The 20619-nt window shown below is 42.0% G+C and overlaps 2 protein-coding genes across 2 annotated transcripts in view; both read left to right on the forward strand.

Annotated features, from left to right (window-relative positions):
* The window catches only part of tmem230b (transmembrane protein 230b), a 4451-nt gene extending 642 nt beyond the window's left edge, over positions 1-3809 (forward strand). Inside the window, 4 exon segments of the mRNA XM_036143914.1 lie at positions 959-1030; positions 1033-1068; positions 3244-3366; positions 3474-3809. Coding sequence (XP_035999807.1) covers positions 959-1030; positions 1033-1068; positions 3244-3366; positions 3474-3614 — 372 coding nt within the window. The 3' untranslated portion in view covers positions 3615-3809.
* A 5233-nt stretch (positions 3810-9042) lies between these two features.
* igsf9b (immunoglobulin superfamily, member 9b) overlaps positions 9043-20619 on the forward strand; it is a 40084-nt gene continuing 28507 nt past the window's right edge. Inside the window, 3 exon segments of the mRNA XM_012881278.3 lie at positions 9043-9529; positions 16121-16216; positions 20018-20224. Of these exon segments, the coding sequence (XP_012736732.2) occupies positions 16156-16216; positions 20018-20224 (268 nt within the window). The 5' untranslated portion in view covers positions 9043-9529; positions 16121-16155.

A 20619-nucleotide genomic window follows, 5' to 3' on the forward strand; every position in this document is an offset into this window, starting at 1 on the left:
CTGCTAGAAGAGGATATCAGTATCTCCATGAAATTTTTCAGCGTGGGAAGCTCGAAAGTGCTCTAAAATTTCAGGTAAACGGATGGGCTGACTGTGGACTTCAGAAAACCACGTAGAACCAATACATTGCATTGACGCAGTGACTCTTGCAAAGGAAGGCCCAACCAAGAAATGAAGTGCATAGATATATAGATATAAGCATACTTTTCAGAAGCCTAACATTTCTGGTTAAAGTGTTCCCTCTCTATTGATCCTATGTATCTTCTAATCATCTGAGACACTGAATTCTATTTTTTTCCTCAAGCCATTAACATACAAATGAACAAATAAATAAAGACTTGAAAATATCTCAGTCTGTGTTACTGTGTAATGAATCCATTTAAGTTTTACTTTCTGATGAGTGAAAAAAATACATAACGTTTTTTTAGGACATGCTACACACACACAACTCAGATAGATAGATAGATGATAGATAAATAGATAGATAGAATAGATAGATAGAATAGTAGATAGATTAGATAGATAGATAATAGATAGATAGATAGATAGACGTGTAATTAAAGAAGAGATTAAGCAAATATTGTCTTTAATATACATATATGTATATTAAAGAAAAAATATATAATGTTCACTGTTTAATGTAGCATCTACCTAATGTTTTTTAATATTGCGTATTGATGACGTTCTACAGCTGCGCATGCGCACAAGTCGCAATTCCGTGACTCGTCAACGCGGGAAGCTCCTGGTACAACAACACCTCCATGATTTCTTCGACTAACGTGTTGTAGAAAGCTGGAGTCTCTCTGTTGCAGCTCAGGGTTTGTTTTTTTACTCCGCTTTAACTCTCGTAGCTTCTGAGGGAAAATGAGGGGGAAAACATGGCCGTCCACCGTTTATTATTCGTAGCTCTCCCTGCCGTTAAAGCGCCGCCGGTAAAGTGTAACGACTTCCCGAAAAGCTGAAGAAGAAAAATGCCAGCTCGGATATTGTGTCCCACGATCCTCCCAGCGGCAAAGTGAGGTACTCCCGGTTTTCGCCACGGATGATGACGGCTACATTGATTTACAGGTGAGACACGCAGGACTTGGTGAGATTCACCCCCTGATCTCTATTTTAGTCACTGGGTTGCTGATTGGCCGTCGCTGTGAAGCCACCAGCCGCCATATTGGTACTCCCTATTTTCCCCCAGAACTAGGGAATATGTGCGCTACAGCCGAACGAAAAACGATGATTTCTCATGTTCAGGGGGGGCTTAAGACTTTTTAAAATGTCAAATGGCATATACTTTTATGCTGTCTGTGCATTAGCCTTTAAATCTGCATAGATTTACAAAAGAGCTAAATTAATGAAGCAATTTAAGCACTCACAGAGTTTCTCTGTTCTGCACTAGAGAAAATCACAAATTTGCAAAATACACACTCAAGTGTACATGTCTATACATTACATACACAGCGTGTGTCTGCACACATAATAACTAATAATAATAATAATAATAATAATAATAATAATAATAATAATAATAAATAAAAATTGCAAGTAGTAGTACAGTAACACAAATTACCAAAAATATCTTCAATGATGTAATGATATACAGAGTTGCGGTTCTTGTTGAGAATTTGCACGTACTTGATACTGTTTAAGTACATCCACTGACTGTAAAATTACCTATGAAAAACGTCTTCCCACAGAAAAACTGCTTGTTGTTGCAGCCAAATGCTATGGGCTTCTGTTGAGAATAGGGTAGCAAGATGGGGGCCAGTGACTTCAGTATTTCGGGCCAATCAGCACTCCAGTGAATAAATAGAGATCAGTGGATTCACCTCCTCTCTGTTGTTGGGATAGTTCCACTTTCATCTGTCCTCCTTCCGGTCACATTATAGGTTGTTGTAGTTCAATCTCACTGAAATTTCAGACAAATAATTTATACGTTTAAGAGCAGATTGTGAACCGAAAGAACAAAACTTGGGCACCTGAGCCTTTGAAAAATTTTATTTTGTTTTTTTACTAGCACATGCAAGGGTTGTTTCTCTGGTAAAAGTACAGCTGTGTGACAAAGTAAGGCTTTCATTACAGATTTTCCTGAAATGCAGCGTCTTTTAAAACGCCTTGAGGGATTAAAAACAGCTCACTCTGCTCTCTGTGTGTTTGAGTTGGTTACATGACAAAACAAAGGTAAAAGCTGACCAGCTGCCACGCGTCAGAGCTTGAACTGGTGCGCCACTGTTTATATTCCTGACAGAACTCTGTTGGTTCCCATGCATGTCCGCCACTCGTCACTGAGAGAACACACTGCTTTGTTTGCATCCACCTTAAAATCTTAAAGAACATTTGCTGTATAATTGATTTTCAAACTGTATCATAAAACACACTGTGAAGTAGAAATTGCTGTATTTTTCTCTTTCTCTCAAATTTGTGGTCTCAACTCGTCCCTTGTGCATGTTGGAAAGCTTTCGACGAGGCTACCAGCTTCGTCGAAAGCTTTCCTTTGGACTGGAATGACGGCAGTGATGGGTTTCTACAGTAGCTGAACTGGTTGGATTGGGTCTGATTAAAAATCCCAGAGGCAGCGGTGTGATGCAGCAGTTCTGGAGGAAGCATGGCTGGGACCTGAAAGTCATCTCAACAGAAACCCATGATATGGGTTTTTCTGACACCTTGGATTAAAATATTCTCTCAACATCTTAGATGATGGAATCTGGCCAATGATGTGTGATCTGGTCTCTGATCATTCATAAAATCCATGAAGTGTCCTCCTGATTCAGCCTACTGCCCACCCCGACCCCTTAGATCAGCTGATCCGCTGCTACTGACAGTCCCTAAACTAGCCTGAAGCTCAATCAGACAGGCCCCTCTTTCCTGTTTTTAAAATCTCTTTTAAAACTGACTTTTTTTAAAATACTCTTGCCATGAACCTGGTTTTTAGCTTTCGATGTTGTGTGGTGTGTGTGTGTATGTTTTTAACTTGTTTTTTTAAAACCTTTCTTGTTTTAATGTACAGCACTTTGGTCACCCATGTGGTTTTTAAAATGTGTTTTAGAAATAAAGCTGATGGATTGATTGATTGACATAATATGGCATGCAGAGTGAGGTTAAAATCTGACACGCTGCTACTGCTATTCCTTTTCCTGGCCAGGTTTCTGTTTCCAGACGATTCCTGTCTGTCTCTGGGCGTTGCGTCAAACTTGAACGACTTCATGTGTGACAGAAAAGATTTTAATCGACACAGTTTTTCTTCCTCTACAGTTCAAAAGGAGCCCACCCAAGGTCCCGTACAAAGCAATCGCCCTCGCCTCGGTGCTCTTTCTCATCGGCTCCATCTTAATCGTCATCGGCTCTCTTCTGTTGGCTGGATACTTTGGAGTTACCGTGAGTACTTTTTTTTTTTTTTAAAGCAGACTTTTTTTTGTGGTATGTTTGTACAGAATGTAACAAGCAATATTTTAAATTAAAAAAAAATGTACTACATGTTCCAGAATTCTGACCGAACAGTGCCTGTCCTGATCATCGGCATCATCGTCTTCCTGCCTGGTATTTACCACTTACGGATAGCTTACTACGCATCAAAGGGCTATCCAGGGTACTCCTATGATGACATCCCTGACTTTGATGACTGAAACGCACCAAAGCTTTAGCTGCAGCCTTGTTGCCCTCGCATGCACTCATGTATCGCTTGTACTGAATTTATAATAGCTAAAAACAGCCTAAGGATGAATAATTTTTGTAAATCGGTGTTCTTTGTGTAGGTGTTATGTCTAGTTAGTATGTGGACGTCTTTGTCTATCTTAATAAATTATTAAAACAATCCTTTATTCATTTGCTTAATGTCTTTTTTTCATGACTCAAGTGGACTACCTTTTTAGTGTAAATGATATTTAACTTTCAACCAACATTGTTCTAAAAGTTTGTGTCAAATCGGTAGCTTTTATAAAGCATGAAGTGATCTATCATCATACAATCAGGGGAAGTAGTTTGGCCTGTAATATGCTTATGTGTGTATATTTCAGAAATTAGTTTCTCACACTGATTCTTCCTGTGTATCAGCTAAAGCCTACCTAATTTCCAGATTTGTTCTTTTTTTTTTTTTTCTTGGAGGATTTCATGTGATTAATTCGGATCCTTTGATCTCCATATGGTGCACCTGGTCCCTCTGAGTCAGCATTATCAAACAGGGAGCTACTAAAGCAATTACAAGCCTTCCCCCCCCCCCCCCGTCTGATCTCTGCTTTCAGCTTGTAAATATCCATGATTTTGAGGCAACCTGACAAAAGACCAACCCCATTTTGCACCGCAGGACATCAAAATCGTGTAAGGACGTTGCTGGTAAAGGGTGAACTTTTCTAATCCTATCAGATGCGAGGCAGCCTGCTGCTCTCCAAAGGGATAATTCAAGGATGCACCCTTGCTATTAATTGCAACCCCTTGATCAATTACCGACCCCAGCATACCTGGTATTAGTAGGATCGGATTATGCGCCGTAAATCAGCTCAGGAACTTTTTATTCCGACGAAAAGGCTGTTTTTATTCTCATTGACCACTCACAGCATCTCTTAAGGAAAGCAAGAAGCACACTGTCTAATCAGCCACAATTACAGTAGGCCTGGAAACTAAAATAAGATGGAGGCAAGAAGATTTTGGAAGCTTGAATTTAAAAACCAAAGAGTGAACAGCGGTTATGACTGAATTTTATTTAATTGTAGTTTTTTCCTTGTTTTTTTTTGTTTCGTTTTTAACACGTGTTCAGTTAGAAAAAAAAAAAGTTTTTGTAACAATAGGATAGTAAAGCTTTCATCATTTCATAATTTTTGCATTTTCTCACAACACCATTCAGCACCAAAGAGGATAAATAACATGGAAATCCTCCTTTACCGTCTGTTTTGTGCAATATTAGAACTGGTTGGTTTACCAAGGATATTTTGGTTATCCAGCTCATGTTTGGACTGCAGAGAGCTCGGCTTGGCTAATCTCGTTAAAGACCACTTGAGAAATAAGTATGATGGATGTACAATAACTTTGAAACTGGATTAAATAAAAAGTGAGTTGAAAAAAGAAATAACTGAGGTTATTTAGCAATTTGTTGCAAAACGGGTATAAAGGTGTGCTGCAATTTTGAGTTGGCAGTGCTCTTTTTTCACTCAAAAATCAGTCTCTCCAATATATTGATCAATTGATCCGTTGTCTTTACCTGTTATCCACGCAGTTTGGCATAGTATCTATCTGCAGTTATTACAATGTTTATGTTGCCTGTTTTTAAAATTCTCATCACTTTGTTTTATTTAAAGATTGGTAATAGTGTTGTTTCAACATCAGAATCACAATTGTAATTTTATTTCATTTGATTGATCTTTTCCTTATGTTTATTTAAATACCCTTATGTTCTTTATTTAGCTATTTTTTGTAAATAGTAACAGGCTGGAAACATAAAAATGATTGCCTGTAGTGACAAAATCAGAATCCATTATTTTATATTTTCATCTACACTCCTATCATTATATTACTCAAGTGTCGTACTGTGTTACAGCGCAGAAATTCAAGAATGCAACCAGGTTTTCTTACTTTCTTTTATTCATTTTTAATGGCTTTTGCCTGTCTTTGTTATTTCGTAATTTCTTATTAGGCTGGAAATATACATTTTTGCCTGCTCTGCTAAAAAAATTTAAATTCTTCCATTTGCCTATTCATTCATACATGTTCCAAATTTTGGTTTTACCATTCTAACTCTTTCACACTTGGTATAAATTATCTTAATGTCGGGTTTGTTCTTGTCACAGAATCGTTGAATAATAATAAATTACCACTGAATTGCGTCCAATCATCCAATCCTTTGATACACAAGTTATTTGGCGTGTTTACTCGGCGGGGATGTTTCTGGTACATTACCGCCACCTAGTGGTGGAGTTCCCGGCTCCTGATTGGCTACTTTAAATGTAACGTAAACGCCTCAATGAGGGGACCTGTTTCTCATTCACTTAACCATCTTCAACATATGTCTTATTACTGCAGAGCTTCAAAAGTGAATGTAAGGTAAGACAATAAAAAAAAAACAGTTTGTAAATGTTTGGTTTGTGTCACAGCAAACAAAATGTGAAACTACACAATGTTAGCCGGACTCAGAATAACCGAAGCATATTTAGCCAATAGCTGGTTTAGCTGGAGTGACCAAAGTTCCCCTTTTGCCCGGACGTGTCCGCTTTCTTTGCCGGGCATCTGGGGATGGATTCATAGATTAATGAAAATGTCCGGTTTCCATCGTTTTTTTTCAACGGGACGATGCGTGGAATAGGACATCCTGTCCTTAGTGGGACGTTCTCCCGAGCTGCCGGGTGGTTTCCGGTACGACAGCCGGGCTTCCCCCCATAGGTCCTCCGCTCAGAGGCGGAGCAGCGGGGCAGCAGTAGAGGGTGTTTCACCTTTCATGCTGCATATTGTTCTAAAAAAACTATTTAATATATCTCAAAATAAGCTGATACTTGGGTCAAAACGTACTCAGAGCTGCTTTTACTGTATTCTTTGACCGACCCCTGCTTCAAATGCTCTACGTACAATCCTACAGGTCCTCAAAAAAGCCTCCATCTCTGGACTAAATGAGGATATACCTGTCGCTGACACCTGGACAGGTAAAACTAGGTGTTGGCCAGTCTGAGGACATCACAGGACCCTTGCTGGACTCACCCAGATCACATCCAGCACCCGACTATCAGCAGAGGTCGTTTTTATTTAGAAAATAATTACTACGTCTCGCCAGCTTCAATTATTTTATAATTTTTTCTTTTAATATATATATATATATATATATATCTATATATATATATATATAAGAAGGTCCTGGGTTCGAGTACACCCCTGGGTCTATCTGCATGGAGTTTGCATGTTTCTCCCTGTGCATGCGTGGGTCCTCTCCGGGTACTCCGGCTTCCTCCCCACACTCCAAAAACATGACTGTTAGGTTAATTGGCTTAGGTGTGAATGGTTGTTTGTCCTGTTTGTCTCTCTGTGTTGCCCTGCGACAGACTGGCGACTTGTCCAGGGTGTACCCCGCCTCTCGCCCAGTGAACGCTGGAGATAGGCACCAGCAACCCCCGCGACCCGCAGAGGGATTAAGCGGGGGGGAGAATGGATGGATTATATATATATATACACACATATCTATCTATCTATCTATCTATCTATCTATCTATCTATCTATCTATCTATCTATCTATCTATCTATATACACACATATCTATCTATCTATCTATCTATCTATCTATATCTATCTATCTATCTACTATCTATCTATCTATCTATCTATCTATCTATCTATCTATCTATCTATCTATCTATCTATCTATCTATCTATCTATCTATCTATATATATATATATATATATATAATATATAATTATATATATATATATATATATATATATTATAATGGTGGACAAGTTAATTAAGTATTTATTATTATTATTACTATCATTATTATTATTGTGCAATTGTTTAAAAATGTATTTGCCTGATAGCATTTCAGTAGTAAAGATTACTTATCGTGACCGTAAACGCTGTAATATGTGATAGTAAAACATGAAATAAGAACAGCTTAATCACAGGAAGCTGTGATAGTGTCATAATTTATTAATAGTTGTGGAATGCTTCATTGATAAGGACCGCAGCCCCTGGGGGGGGGGGACACACACACTGTTTACATCTGTAAGAAAGGCGTCAGATGGCGCCTTGTTTTCCTTTTGTTACAGTCAGTCTCCAGCTTCTCACAGCGAAAGGCGCTTTTGTTTGAGGCGCTAAAGCGTCAGCTGCGGCAAGTTCCTCAGCAACTGAGGGATGATTGACGGAAGTAGATTTTTGTTCTTTCAAAGTTAAAGCATTCTATTATCATGCAGGAAAAAGGAGCCATGTGCTTTTATTGGAACTCTGTTTGTGACTACGGATAAATTTGACTTTAAACATACTTTGGTGGCGGTAGACCTTTATTTTATAAATGAAAATTAGATGCTGCTAAGTTAAAGGTAGGCAAAAAAATATGTCCCCTCTAATCATCTGTAAAAACATAGTCCATAAAGATAAAAACGTGTTTTAGAGCAGATGTGTCCAAAGTGTGGCCATTTGTGACCTTTTTATTTATTTTTATTTTTTTTTTGCGTGGCACCTGGACCACAACTCAACTGTACACCAAATTTGGTAGTTGATCTAGATACCCTTTTTATTTTTAAAATGGGGTAAAAATCTTACTGGGGCCAGGCCCTTCATAAGAGATGCAGACAAGCGCATTTTTGCTAGGAATTTAATTTCAACGTAAATAAGATCGCAAACTCCAATAATTTTACCAGAGAGCACCAGCTCTCTGGTAAAGCTTTGCCTCTGGGACGTCAGGATTAGGTCCGTCAGACACCAACAGGTTTTCAGTTTGACATCAGCTTAAGCCCTCTGTTGGTTGATAAATTTCTTCCTTTTGTTTTTAACATTACCTCTTCCATTTCATCTAATGGTCATTCAGCACGATTTGTTTTTCCAGTCGAGAGCTGATGTTTTCACAGGAACCCTTACATTTTTTTTAGCACTGAATGAAAATCTCTTCTTTTATTTGTTGTAGCTTATTCATCAAAAATAGTGCAATCTATTGTGATTTTTAGAGTGATTTCTAGAGTGATTCTTTTCAAGCTGTATGCAAACGAAATTTCGTTCCGTACGAACTTTGTGCATACAAAATGACAATAAAGATATCTATCTATCTATCTATCTATCTATCTATCTATCTATCTATCTATCTATCTATCTATCTATCTATCTATCTATCTATCTATTCATTCTAGTTCAAAAGTAAAATTAATAAATAAAAAAACGCCAAGTCACGAAAATGACTGAAAAAAAAAAGCAACAATCACCTAATAATTAGGACTGAAATCGTCACAACAGCCGATTGGGAACCTGAGGTTTGTGTTGGCGCGTTCACGGGAGTGGGAAAGCTTTTATTTTGAAAGTTTAAAGGGGAAGTCCCGTGGTTGCGCCGGTGTGCGCGGCGACAGGAGCGCGTGCAGCCGCCGTAGTAGAAGGAGGGACGATGCTAATGAGGAGGGACGCGCCGGCCGGGGACAGTGAGCAGCAGCGCTCCCACCGACCCTGCGGCGGCGTGCTCTGCTGACGGACGCGCACTGGATGCTCCACGTCGCCTGGAAGACGCCTCTTCTGATTTAAAACGCACCGGAAAAAGCACTTTGCGCGAGTTTGGACTGAGAAGAAGTGAAATGCACCGCTAGGAAAAGTTTGTGTTGACTTCAAATGGGCTGAGATCGGATGCAGATTGTAGCGAGGAAGGTAGAAAAAAAAATCAGATTTTCCTGAAGACGCAAAGAAGTTCGCGGGACGTCCGATCAGCATGGAGGAGCGCGATTAAAACCAGTTTAAGGTGTTTTTTTGTTGTTGTTGGTCTAAACTTGTATTTAACCTCAACTATAAAGGAATGGACAGTTAAACTCTGCCTAGAAGAAGAAGAAGAAGAAGAGCATCCATGGATTGAGAAAGTGGACCTCCAGCGAACGGTAAGGTGCAGGCGGTGCTAAAACGCCCTCTTCCAGGAAACCCCCCTAAAAAACACTGGTAATGATGTCAATCTGGATCCCTGCAGATCAATATGACTTCAGCAGTCCTTCAGATTGACAGCATGTTGTGTTTAGCCATTTAAATCCTGTCTGCTTCCCTGATCTGTTATGTCTTGCATGTTAATGACTCCACATTTTAATCTTACTGTAGCATTGGATGCTTTTCCACAGCCTAAATATTTTCAGTAGCCGCCATGCTCACAGTCTTACCATTGTTTTAAACGTGTTGTTGTTTTGGGCGTATCACATGCACTACCTGTAATCTCTGAGCGGGTCCTTTTTACATGTTAAACCACTCTAAAGAGGTTTAACCGTCTGCATTGCCCCTTTAAACCAGGAGCTCAGCTCCCTGGATTAAAACAAGGAGAAACTGACTGCTGTGCTTACAGTATGGGAGTATATTTGGGTTTGTAGGGCCCTCCTTCTCGTGTGGCGTTAGAGGCCCAGAGTAATACAAAAGATGCACCTGTTCAGTTCAACAGGAGATCTGGGTGTCATGCCGCTCCAGTTTATCCGCCTGCTGCTCTGTAAGGCGCAGCGCTGTTTTCACACAAAGGCCTGCAGCCGTCTTTTTGCTGTTTGAAAATTGTTCTTTGCTCCGCTGTCCTGAACACTTTACTGAGAAACCCGCTGTTCTCTCTTGTGCTTGGTGCGCTGTGTGTATATATTCTCACTCCCACTTCATTTTCCCATCAATAAGCATCTGTGTTTATTATTTATCAGCTCGATTGCCTTTGACAATTTCAGACTAAGGTATAATATGTGTGCTTTGTTCTAAAAAAAAAAATGGATCCCCTGTAAAAAACAAACAAACAAACAAACCCGAAAGCATCTGTTTTTTTTTTTTTTTTTACCATTTATTACAGATACGGCTTCGAACCGCTCTTGAATTATTTACGCACAACAGAAGGAACCTGTGTTTCATTTGGAGTCGGCGTTAAAGCCAGTATCATCCAAGGCCTGGAGGTGCTTAAAGCCTGTCCACGTGAACAGCGCAGGTGTGGCTCGTAGAAAGCCCTGATATTCTATCCTGTCTATTGCATTGTTTAAATAGTGAAACTAAATGGCCAGGGGTCAGCTGCAGACAGGCCGACATGCTGGAAGAAAGTGGCTGGTCTTAGAGATGTCTTATTTATGAGCTGAGTAGTTATGATTACTCCTGATTTGTGGATCTATTATAAAGGAGAACTCTAAGAAATAAAGGATGAAATACATTCAGACATGATCCAGCAGGGAAGAAGTTAGAGGTTCAGGTTGTTTCTCTGGCTCTAAATTGTAACAAATCCCATCTTAACACACTTACAGGTTCACTTCATATCCAGGAATCTTGGGTCTAGACATGAATTTGTTTCTGGTGTGGAGGTATAATGAGGTTAGAACATGTTCTGCTTTTAAAACTGCTAAAATATTCACTCCATTCCTATGTTGCCCCGTCCATTACTCTTATTAACGTAACACTGTTTTAATTTAGCGATTTTCAAGATATGAGTGGCACGCCCGTGAAGCAGTCAGCTGTAGGTTGACTAGCTGAGTAGATAGCCTGACTAGTTAACCAGCTGATTACAGGAGATTATATTATTGTACATGTATTACGGCGTAAAGACAATAATACTAAAAATGTGCAATCGGCTCTTGAAAAGCTGTAAATCCATCGGGTGTTAGTTTTACGTTTTATGCTTAAGTGTAGATATTAAAGTCAAAATTACTGTAATAATCAATAAGGTATTTTATGCAGGCAGCTGTAGGACTGGTTTTTCGGTTTTCCCTTATAAATAAAGGCATGCTTACATTCTTCTTTTGAAGTTTTGCTTAAATGCAGCGAAAGTGAAGTTATCATGCCATTAGAATCTCATACCGGTCCTTCCCTGTATAGATCCAAATCCAGTTAATAATTACAATGTAATGCAATCATATTATCACACTCCAGTAAATACTTTCTAAGACTACCAGTATAATGATGCATTACAATCACAGTCAGGTCATCTTATAATACCGGTTGCTAAAAAGTTTATCGAAGGAGCTCCGTTCAGCATTGAGTTGTTAACTTTGCAGCATCCCGAGTAAGCATGTGGCGACAGTGGAAAGAAAACAGTTGTTTTTTTTTTTACAAGAAGAAACCTCCAATCTATTAGCAGCTGTCTGCCACGCCGTATACCTAACGCGGTTTTGTGTTCTGCATCTCGGTTGTGTCCTGTCTGTGAAACGGCCCGTCCATCACGCCGTAAAGAGGAGTATAAAGTGAAAGAAATAAGCCTCATTGTGTCAGCGTCCAATAAATTCTGCGCAGTACGTCAGCACGTTTGGGCTAAAGTTCACGACCTCACATTTTAGGGCTTCGGTTCGCTTTACAAGACTAAACTGCTTCTGAGAGTTATAGCCGGCGAAGGAACAAAAGCCCGGGACATAAAAGGCCGACGCTATAGCGGCTTTGCTTCGTTTGAGCCACTGTAGATGAATGTAGATCATGTGCGGGGGGGAGAGAGGGAAAAAAAAGATTCAATCAGTCTACTCAGGCATGAAGCACATGGGGCGATTTACCGGTGCAACGCGAGGAATCAGAGTTGCACGGGAAAACTCGGACGGAAGAGAGAGGCAGAGTGAGGAATCTGAAAGCACAGCGAGCAATTATTGTTAAACCCCCGTAGTGGCACATGTTAGCGTATCAGCCATCACTGCTAATCCATATGCAGTGGGTTTTCCCCGGGAGGCTGGGACTCCCCTCCCGTGCCATGCCGACTGGGCGCTCGGCTTATTTCCTCTCCGTTAAAACAAGCGTCAATGGGTTTTCCGAACTAGGTTGCAGTGCCGGGGGGAACTAAATCCATGCATTGACTGCTCTGCTCTGGCCGGCTCTGGCCGACTAGTCCGGCGTTTTGGGACCAGTCACCGTGTTAATAACGGTGATCTGCCTTGTTGGAAATCTTTGGTTGAGCGGTCAGAGTTTCTGTAACGCTCGTAGTCGCCGCAGCACACAGGTTTGTGCGGAGGCCGCGACCTGTTAGGATTAGGAGGGATTACCAAGAGAGTAATACTACTGCTTATCAGGCCTGTATCTGTCACTGGCATCACTGACGGGCCCGCTTAGGTACTGAGGGATAACACATGCTCTCTCTCGCACACACGGGGTCAAACGGCCAGTTTAATGGTCACTTATTAAGAGTAAAAGCCCGACGTACAACTCGTCCGACGGAGCACGATGCAGACATGCGTTGGTCAGGGGAACGTTTGAATAATGGCGTTGTAGAGGTGACTTACGTGGAGAGGTTTAGCCTACCCGCTGTTAAATCTGACAGGGTGCAATCAGCTTCTTACCCGGGCGCGACGCTTTTTGCTTGTCCTCAAGCGAGAGTATGGAAGGACCCACGAGACTTAGACGTCGTCGCTGCTCAAGGTGTAAATGTCCTAAAAAAACCGTGCAAATCTGGATCGCTTCGTGGACTGTACCCCCCAAATTTACAGAAACAGATACATTGTGGTTGCACAGAGCTCTTCTTTTTTTTGGTGTCAGGCCGAACGTTTAACATCTGCAAGTGTTTATCATCGCGCTTCTTGCTGCGCTTCATCAGGGAAAGACTGTAAAGATCAGTCAGTTTGAGCGTCACGTGTCGTCGCCCTCCTAAAGCCCGAACATCGCATTAAAGCTGCCCTGCCGGTGAGGGACCCATGCTGTCTCCTCCAGAAGAGTCCCTGGAAACACCCCCACCGGCGGGGGGAGACCTTTGTGACTGGATGTAGCTGTGATTGATCACTGCACAGCTACACCGAAGCACGCCCTGGATAGGTCTCAACAGTTTGATCTCTAATTCAATTAAACTATTAACACTCCAAACAGGAGGCCAGGATTAGACTGGGTGTTACAAATGTGCCGTCCAGAAGGCTAAGTCATGCTGAGGTCCAAAGCAATTTGTGTCAGTAAAATCCAGTCCGTTACATGGTGTCAACATGCACGCTTCGGTCTGAAATATCTGTCGCTGAAAGAGGATCTTCCTCCCGGTTTAATGGTGAAAAAACCCAGGAGACCTGTAAGAAATTTGGCCTATGTTTGTCTTTATAGGCCTTATACTCTGATACCCTGAAATAAAAGGCACTTTAGTCCTTTTATTTCAGGATTTCTGGAATTATCCAGCTTTTCTGTGAAGACCTCAGAGGTTTGTTAGAAGAAAAATTAGTGAACAAACAGCACCATGAAAAACCAAGGAGCAGACAGATCAGGCAGAAAGTTCAAAAGAGAAAATACAAGCAGGGTTAGTTTATAAAGCTTTGTACGTCTTATATAGCACTGTGCTATGCATAAGAGAGTCTGGCACAGCGACAAACCTACCCAGAAGACATGGAGGTCCACCGAAAGACCACAGGACCGGCAAGGATAGCGTTTATCCGGAGCAGGCCCAGTAACTCTGCAGAGATTCACAGATCAGTGGGAGAACACGTCTACCCGATACACAAAACCCCTTAAAACATATGTGGTGGCAACGTCATGCTTTGGGGTTGCTTTTTTTTCTACTGGAGCAGTGAAGCTAGTCAGAGTCAGAGAGACCGAGGTGCAAGTCCACCTTCCACCAGGACAGCAACACTAAAAATACAGCCAGAACTACAAGGGGCTGGTTTAGATCCAAGCACATTTTTATGTTAGAAGGGTCCAGTCAAAGCCCACAGCTAAATCCAGTTGAGAAGCTTAAGAGTTTCCACCCAATCTAACCGAGCTTCAGTCATTTAGCCTGAAGCATCGCCAAACACTCAGCATTCCCGGCGTGCAAAGCTGACCAAGGCGAACCCCACAGAGGAGCAGCTGGAATTGAATTAAAGGGGGATTCCTGCAAAGCATTCTGACAAATACAAATGTACGATTCATTTTTCTGATTTTGTTTTTTGGTTTTTACTTTTTTCCAAGCTTTGAGAGCCATGTATCCGTTATCTTCTGGTGAATACTGTTGCAAGGCACCTCGTGTTGCTTTGGATCATTTTATGCGTTCCCTCTGAATTTAATATCAAGCGTCCTCTGGGGACCCTCAGAGTGCACATGCCAATTAAATGGCTCTGCTCTGCTGCATGAGGAAATAACCTGCTTGCCTCTGTCTAAGACTGCACCTGCAGACAGCCCCCCCCCCTCCAACAGTCTTTCCCTGTCTGTCTGCACGAGCCTGTCACGCCGTATATTCTGGTGTTGACACATATCTCCGAGTGAAGGAGCGGAGACAAAGCTGATTTAAGATTGCCGAATGCTAGAAGGAAGCTTAAATGGCAGAAACACTGTATAATGGGACTTGCTGCAGCCTGCATACCCCACGCTGTTAATAGAAGTGAACCGACAACAGGAAAGAAGATGCCGTAACGTGCAATCACTTCCGTCAGATTTTAGCCCGCTGGAGGTGACGCATAAACAGTTTGGATTTGCACCGATTTGTTGTTTATCTCCGGAGTCCGTCGAGTGGCGTGCTTATTTCAACATCCCCGAGGCCAAACCGAGGGTTGTTGAGATGAACCCTGGGCTTTTTTTTTTTTTTTTTTTTTTTCATTTCCCAGCAATGAATGTGTTTGTTTGCGTAAATGCCGCTAAGCGATCAGATGTCTCCTCAGCAGATCGCGGCAGTCGGTTTGCATTTGTGCGTTGCGTCCTCGGTCGTGTCCTGCCCCTGGCGTTTGACGCGGCCGTCTCTGCGGCTGCTCAGGTGAACTCTGAGCAGTGAGCTTGTGTCGGGGTGCTGAATAAAGCAAATTAAGGGAAGGGTTGAGAGGGCTTTCGTCATGTTTGGAGGGCAACAACATTAACTCGCCTCCAATCCAATTTGAAGCGAGGGACCTCCGCGGGAGCTCCAGCTGTTCAGACTTTAGAGTAGTTCAACATTTTTCAAGTGGAGTCACGTCTGTCGTGCTCATTAGGAGATAGAAATCTGAATATTTTGTCGTTGGACTCGTTTGAGTCTTTTTGTGCGTCAGGTCATCAGAGGAATCTTACCTGATGCTGCTGTGAAGCAAAGAGTCTTAATGTAAGTCTAAGTCAGCTTGGCCTCCAACAGAAGTCTGTCTAGGCTGCTTAAGTTCCTGTTGGTAATATGATAACATCTGCAGTTGGGAGACTTACTTTTTAGTGTCGGTCCCGTCACCTGTCCATTCCTGTTGCCCTATTTAGAATCAGAGCAGACATCATGGATGAGCTGGACCAATCCCAAGCAACAGGTTAATCTGTACAAACACCTAGACCCTTGAAGAGGTCTTCCTCGTCTCTAACACCCACACTTAAGTCCCAAACATCCACAGGACGCCGAGCCTCGGCGCATTTTAATGGTTGTTTTAAGATTGGCTCAGTTTGTCTTAATCCAATTAAAAAATAAAAAATATGTTTCTCAAAGAATACTCTTATGTCTCATCCAAAGCACATCTGGAATGTAATGTTATGCTTGGATAATGTGCAGACATCGACTCCAGGGATTACATTTGTCTGAGGAGGGGTGTGTGAGGGATGTGGATCTGTCAGGGCTGCCAGAGGCTTTCTGCTGAAGGCTAAACAGGATGTACGGTGTTGTTTTTCAGACTGCGAGATGTGTGGAGGAGAGTGACGGACGGCCATGGGACTGGAGAGACGGTGGCTTCAGGCTGTCACCACTGCTGTAGCCATCTGTCTGCTAAGTAAGTATGCTAATGCAAATATGGATTGGCTGCATTCATTATTCATGCATTTCCACGTTTCGTTTCTGTCTTGGTGGCATTGTCCAGCATTTGTGTAAACCAAGCGTCTACGGTCTAGATTTCCAGAGACAATCTGCACAGCTGGATCACTTTCACTGATGAGGATTGTGTTACATGATCACAACGTCCCTGTCTGGGTTTCATTGTTTGTCTCCAAAGAGTTTGAGGAAACACTGAGACGACGTTAGAAAATTAGCTTAAAAGCTTTGCACAGCAATATAATTTGATGACATGCGTAATAGAGCAGCAAAAAACAGCAGTCGACGTCGCAATGTGTCCAATATTGCTACCCATAGGCCTTCTTGGGTGCAATATTATATTTCCAGAGCTGGGACTTTTCGCTCTGCATAATAATAATATTTTTTAACTTTTGCCAAGAGATGCTGAAGCTCACGAATATAACATATTGCTTTTTGTGGGTTTAACATCGTATTGTTGATTTTCATACCCAGACCATCGCAAAAGCATATAATAAAAAAAACACTGAATTTAATAGAAGTTTTCTAGGGCAGAATATTATTTTATATAGCTAGTCTATATTAGCCGGTTGATTAGTTGGGCTATCTGCTCATGTAGCCTTGCTGCAGTCAGCTGCTTAACATGTTGCCCAGCTGGCCAGCAGTAGCTTTAAAACAGCGATTCCTACACTAGATATTGAGAAGTTGTGCTCCTGTAGTTCCTACGCCTTGTCTGTTTGGGCCTCGCAGATGAAGGGCAGCGCTTCATCTGCCCTTCCTCTCGCGAGGAAGGGCAGCGCTGCATTACTGCATGCTTAATACAGTTGAAGAAAATGAATTACTCCAGCAATTTCAACCTAAAAACGTGGGAAATGTTGGAAAATGCTGGTGAAGATTCTCAGTCATCCAGGTCGTGGTCATTCCAAAAAAAGTAAAAAACAAAGCAACTGGACTTGTTTTCCGTAGTTGAAGACGTTTCGCTTCCTCTCCAGGAAGCTTTCTCAATTCAAAATACGAGTGATCAAAACATTGTTCCTTTAAGCCAGGCCAATAACAACCCTAACGACTCCTCGTTACAGAGGAGTGGACCAGTTTCTGTTCAATCTGCTGGCTTAATGACTTTAACGACTGCCCATTACTAAGGGGTGGACCTGTTTCTGTTGTATTTGCATGTTATCTAAGCCATTGCAAGGCCTTTGTTTGGCAGTAGTATAAAGCTTGGTACTGCACATTACTCCAGACTTTTTGAATTGAGAAAGCTTCCTGGAGAGGAAGTGAAACGTATTCAAACTACAGAAAACAAGTCCAGTTGCTTTGTTTTTTACTTTTTTTGGAATGAAATATTTTTGCCGTTTTGAAGCCATTCATCTCTAAAGCCTCGGTTAGAGTTGAGTGAGGTTTAGATTTGAAGCTATCGTCTCAGTTTTAATACGTGCAACATTGGCAAAGGGAGTGCTTGGGTGCCAGTCAATATGGTTAGGGTAATATTTGACAACAATATTGCAATTCCATGTTTTTCCTAATACTTTTGCAGCCCTAACCTCGGCATACCTGGATGCCAGTAAGCTTCCCTCGCCAACATCGTTACATAGGATCAACAAGCATTTGAGATGCAGTCAGAGGATGCTGTTGATCCCATGGATGCAGACGGTCCGCCTGTACAAGGTCATTTATCAGCGCGGTTCCCATCGTTTCACGTCGGGGAGAGAGTGAAGAGGAGGGGCCGCAGCTCAGACGCGAGTGGACAGGAGAGAACGGGGACAAAATCCAACTTAAACAACATATCTCTGGGTGTGGATTTAGATCAATCCTGGATTTATGCTACCCACCAGCCCCCAGACCCCCCAACCCCAGGCACACTTCTGTGTGTGTGCGTGTTTACAGAAGGGAAAGGGTGCTGGTAGTGGGATTGATCGTGCTGGTCCACAGACCATGTGTATACCCCAGGGGGTGGTGAGAGGTTGGCTGGACCAAACACAGAGGGTCCTGCTGCATCAGAGCGTCACCCCTCCTCCTCCTCCTTTCCTCCCTCTGAGATTAAAGTAATCACCAGGCCAGATGAGTAGTGGAGCAAACACAGGCGCCCAGTGGAGCACACACCCATGTTAGCACACGACAGCCACGGAGATAAAGGAGGTGGAGGGACGGATCCTTGGTCCAGGTGTCACTAATGGGATTGCAGCTACACAATCTTTTTTACCAAATGTCCGCATGATTTGTTGCGAATGCCCTCTGATGGCTTTTGTCAGTCAAACTCAGCAGCTGATCTGTGACCAGTTTCGGCCAGGATCAGTCGTGACTTTACTTTTTGTAACCGTCTTATATGGCCTTTTCTGGAGCAAAGGGCTGGTGAGGGATTCTTGTGAGAGAAAACCTTTAGTGAAAATATCACAGCATTAATTCAAAGAAATTTAAAACAAACATTTGTTACATGGCATGATTGCTTTTATTTAAAACAGAAAACCAGCAGTAACTCCCACTGCTGCTTAAATGATAAATAATACATATAGATTATTACAGAAATTGTAATTAGAGGTGCTAAAATCAGGCCCTTTATGGCCAATAAAGATTTCCAGTTTTCTTTGAAGGCTGATCGGACGATTCCCGATTTAAACGATAAAATGTAATTTTAAAAAAAAGGGCTGCAGGTTGTTCCGAAGTAGCTTTATTAAAGCCCCGCAAAGTGCATCAAAGTTCATGCTGTTGCTTGTTGAGTTTATTGGACACAAATTTTGGAAGTTCTAAGTAGGGCTTGGCAATATGAACCAAAAATAATATCCCGATACCTGTAGGCTGAATGCCGATATACGATATTTATCTCAATATGTTTTTCTTTTCATAAAATGATTAGAAAAATACATCTCTGAATCAAAGCTTTATCCCAAATGTCCCACAGGCACATTTTTTTTAACAACAGCTATAGATAAATTAGAAACAGCTGAAAAATAACCTATCAAAGGGAACACAGACCATCTCAATATAAACTATATAGTCTCATCTTACATCTCTTTTTAATAAATCTCATTGTTTTGTTTTTTAAATCTTGATGTATTGCCCAGCCCTAGTTCTAAGTGTGGCCGCATTTATTGAATCAGAGTTTCAGTATTTGACTTTTAGATCACTGACAAACAAAACAAAAACAAAAAATGTACATTTTTGTTAAAGATTAGATTTTATTACATGGACAAGACTTAAAAAATAAGCACCCACCAGTTTACTTGTAGCTATCAGGTTCGGCCTTTTCTGCTGTTCTCCATGCTGATTAATTAGTCAGGCTGTGTGCTCAGGTAGCCACCCTCACAGTGATACAGTGATTTGCAATATATTGTTCTGCCCTGTTCCACTAAATAATGACTCTCCGTTTTGCATAACCAGAAACAAATATTTTAGCCAGCTGACCGACAGTGTGCAGCAGACAGAGGAGAGACAGGGACACGGTGAGCTCAGCTCTTTCTTCGCCATCCTGTTAAGAGGGAATATGTTGGTTTTTTTTCATCATTTTTATACCTTTTCCCTTTTTAAAATCCTTAATCCGGCCCCTTTAAATAGCCTATTATTAGTGGTCAAGTTCTGTTAGTAAATTTGATCCATTCTCCCATAACAGTTTTCACAGAAACAGAACCCCTAGCCAAACGTTCAACGCGTCTGATCCTGCTCTTCTTGAGGCCGTGACTTCCTTGAAAAGAGCGTCTGTAATTTGTCCGGTTCCTGTTTATTGCCTCTGGCGTAGTCTGCACAGATCCACCCAGGACGTTGCGCTGATGACATGCCATTGTGGTTCCAGGTGTGTCTCGGGGTTCGGCATCGCTGGTCCGTGCCAGAGAGGGCGGCTCTGCAGAGCTGGACTGCAGTCTGACTCCCACCTCCAAAGAAGCCACCACCCCGAACCTCTTTCCCTTGCACGTCGTGGAGTGGGTCCGCCTCGGCTACAACGTACCCGTTCTCATCAAATTCGGAGTGTATGCTCCTCGTGTTCATCCTAATTATAAAGGTAAGCAAAGGCAGCTTAAGTTCCTTCACGAGGTACAACACTCCTGCTCCCGTAGACCTAATAAAGCTGTTTTTCATCTTGTGAGAACAAAGGAGGCCACACTGGTATTAATGAAGACTTAAGGAGGGAGAAGTCCGGTTGAAACCCTACCCCAGAATAAATAATCTAGCCAAAGCAACTGTCCCTGTAATTACAGGTGTTGTTCAGCCTGTGTTTGGAGCGTGCGTTTTTTTACAGCAGCAAAGAGGGGAAGGGAGAGAATGAGCGACAGTTAAAGAGGGGGTGGGGTGCAGATGAGAAAGGAGGAAGGGGGATACCAGGAACGCTGCTCACTGGGGGATTAGAAGTGTAGGCGGGGGGGGGCTGTTATATTAGTAAACTGCAGGGTGACCCAG

Source organism: Fundulus heteroclitus, chromosome 12 (genome assembly GCF_011125445.2).
Source record: "Fundulus heteroclitus isolate FHET01 chromosome 12, MU-UCD_Fhet_4.1, whole genome shotgun sequence".
In the NCBI taxonomy this organism is placed as follows: Eukaryota; Metazoa; Chordata; class Actinopteri; order Cyprinodontiformes; family Fundulidae; genus Fundulus; species Fundulus heteroclitus.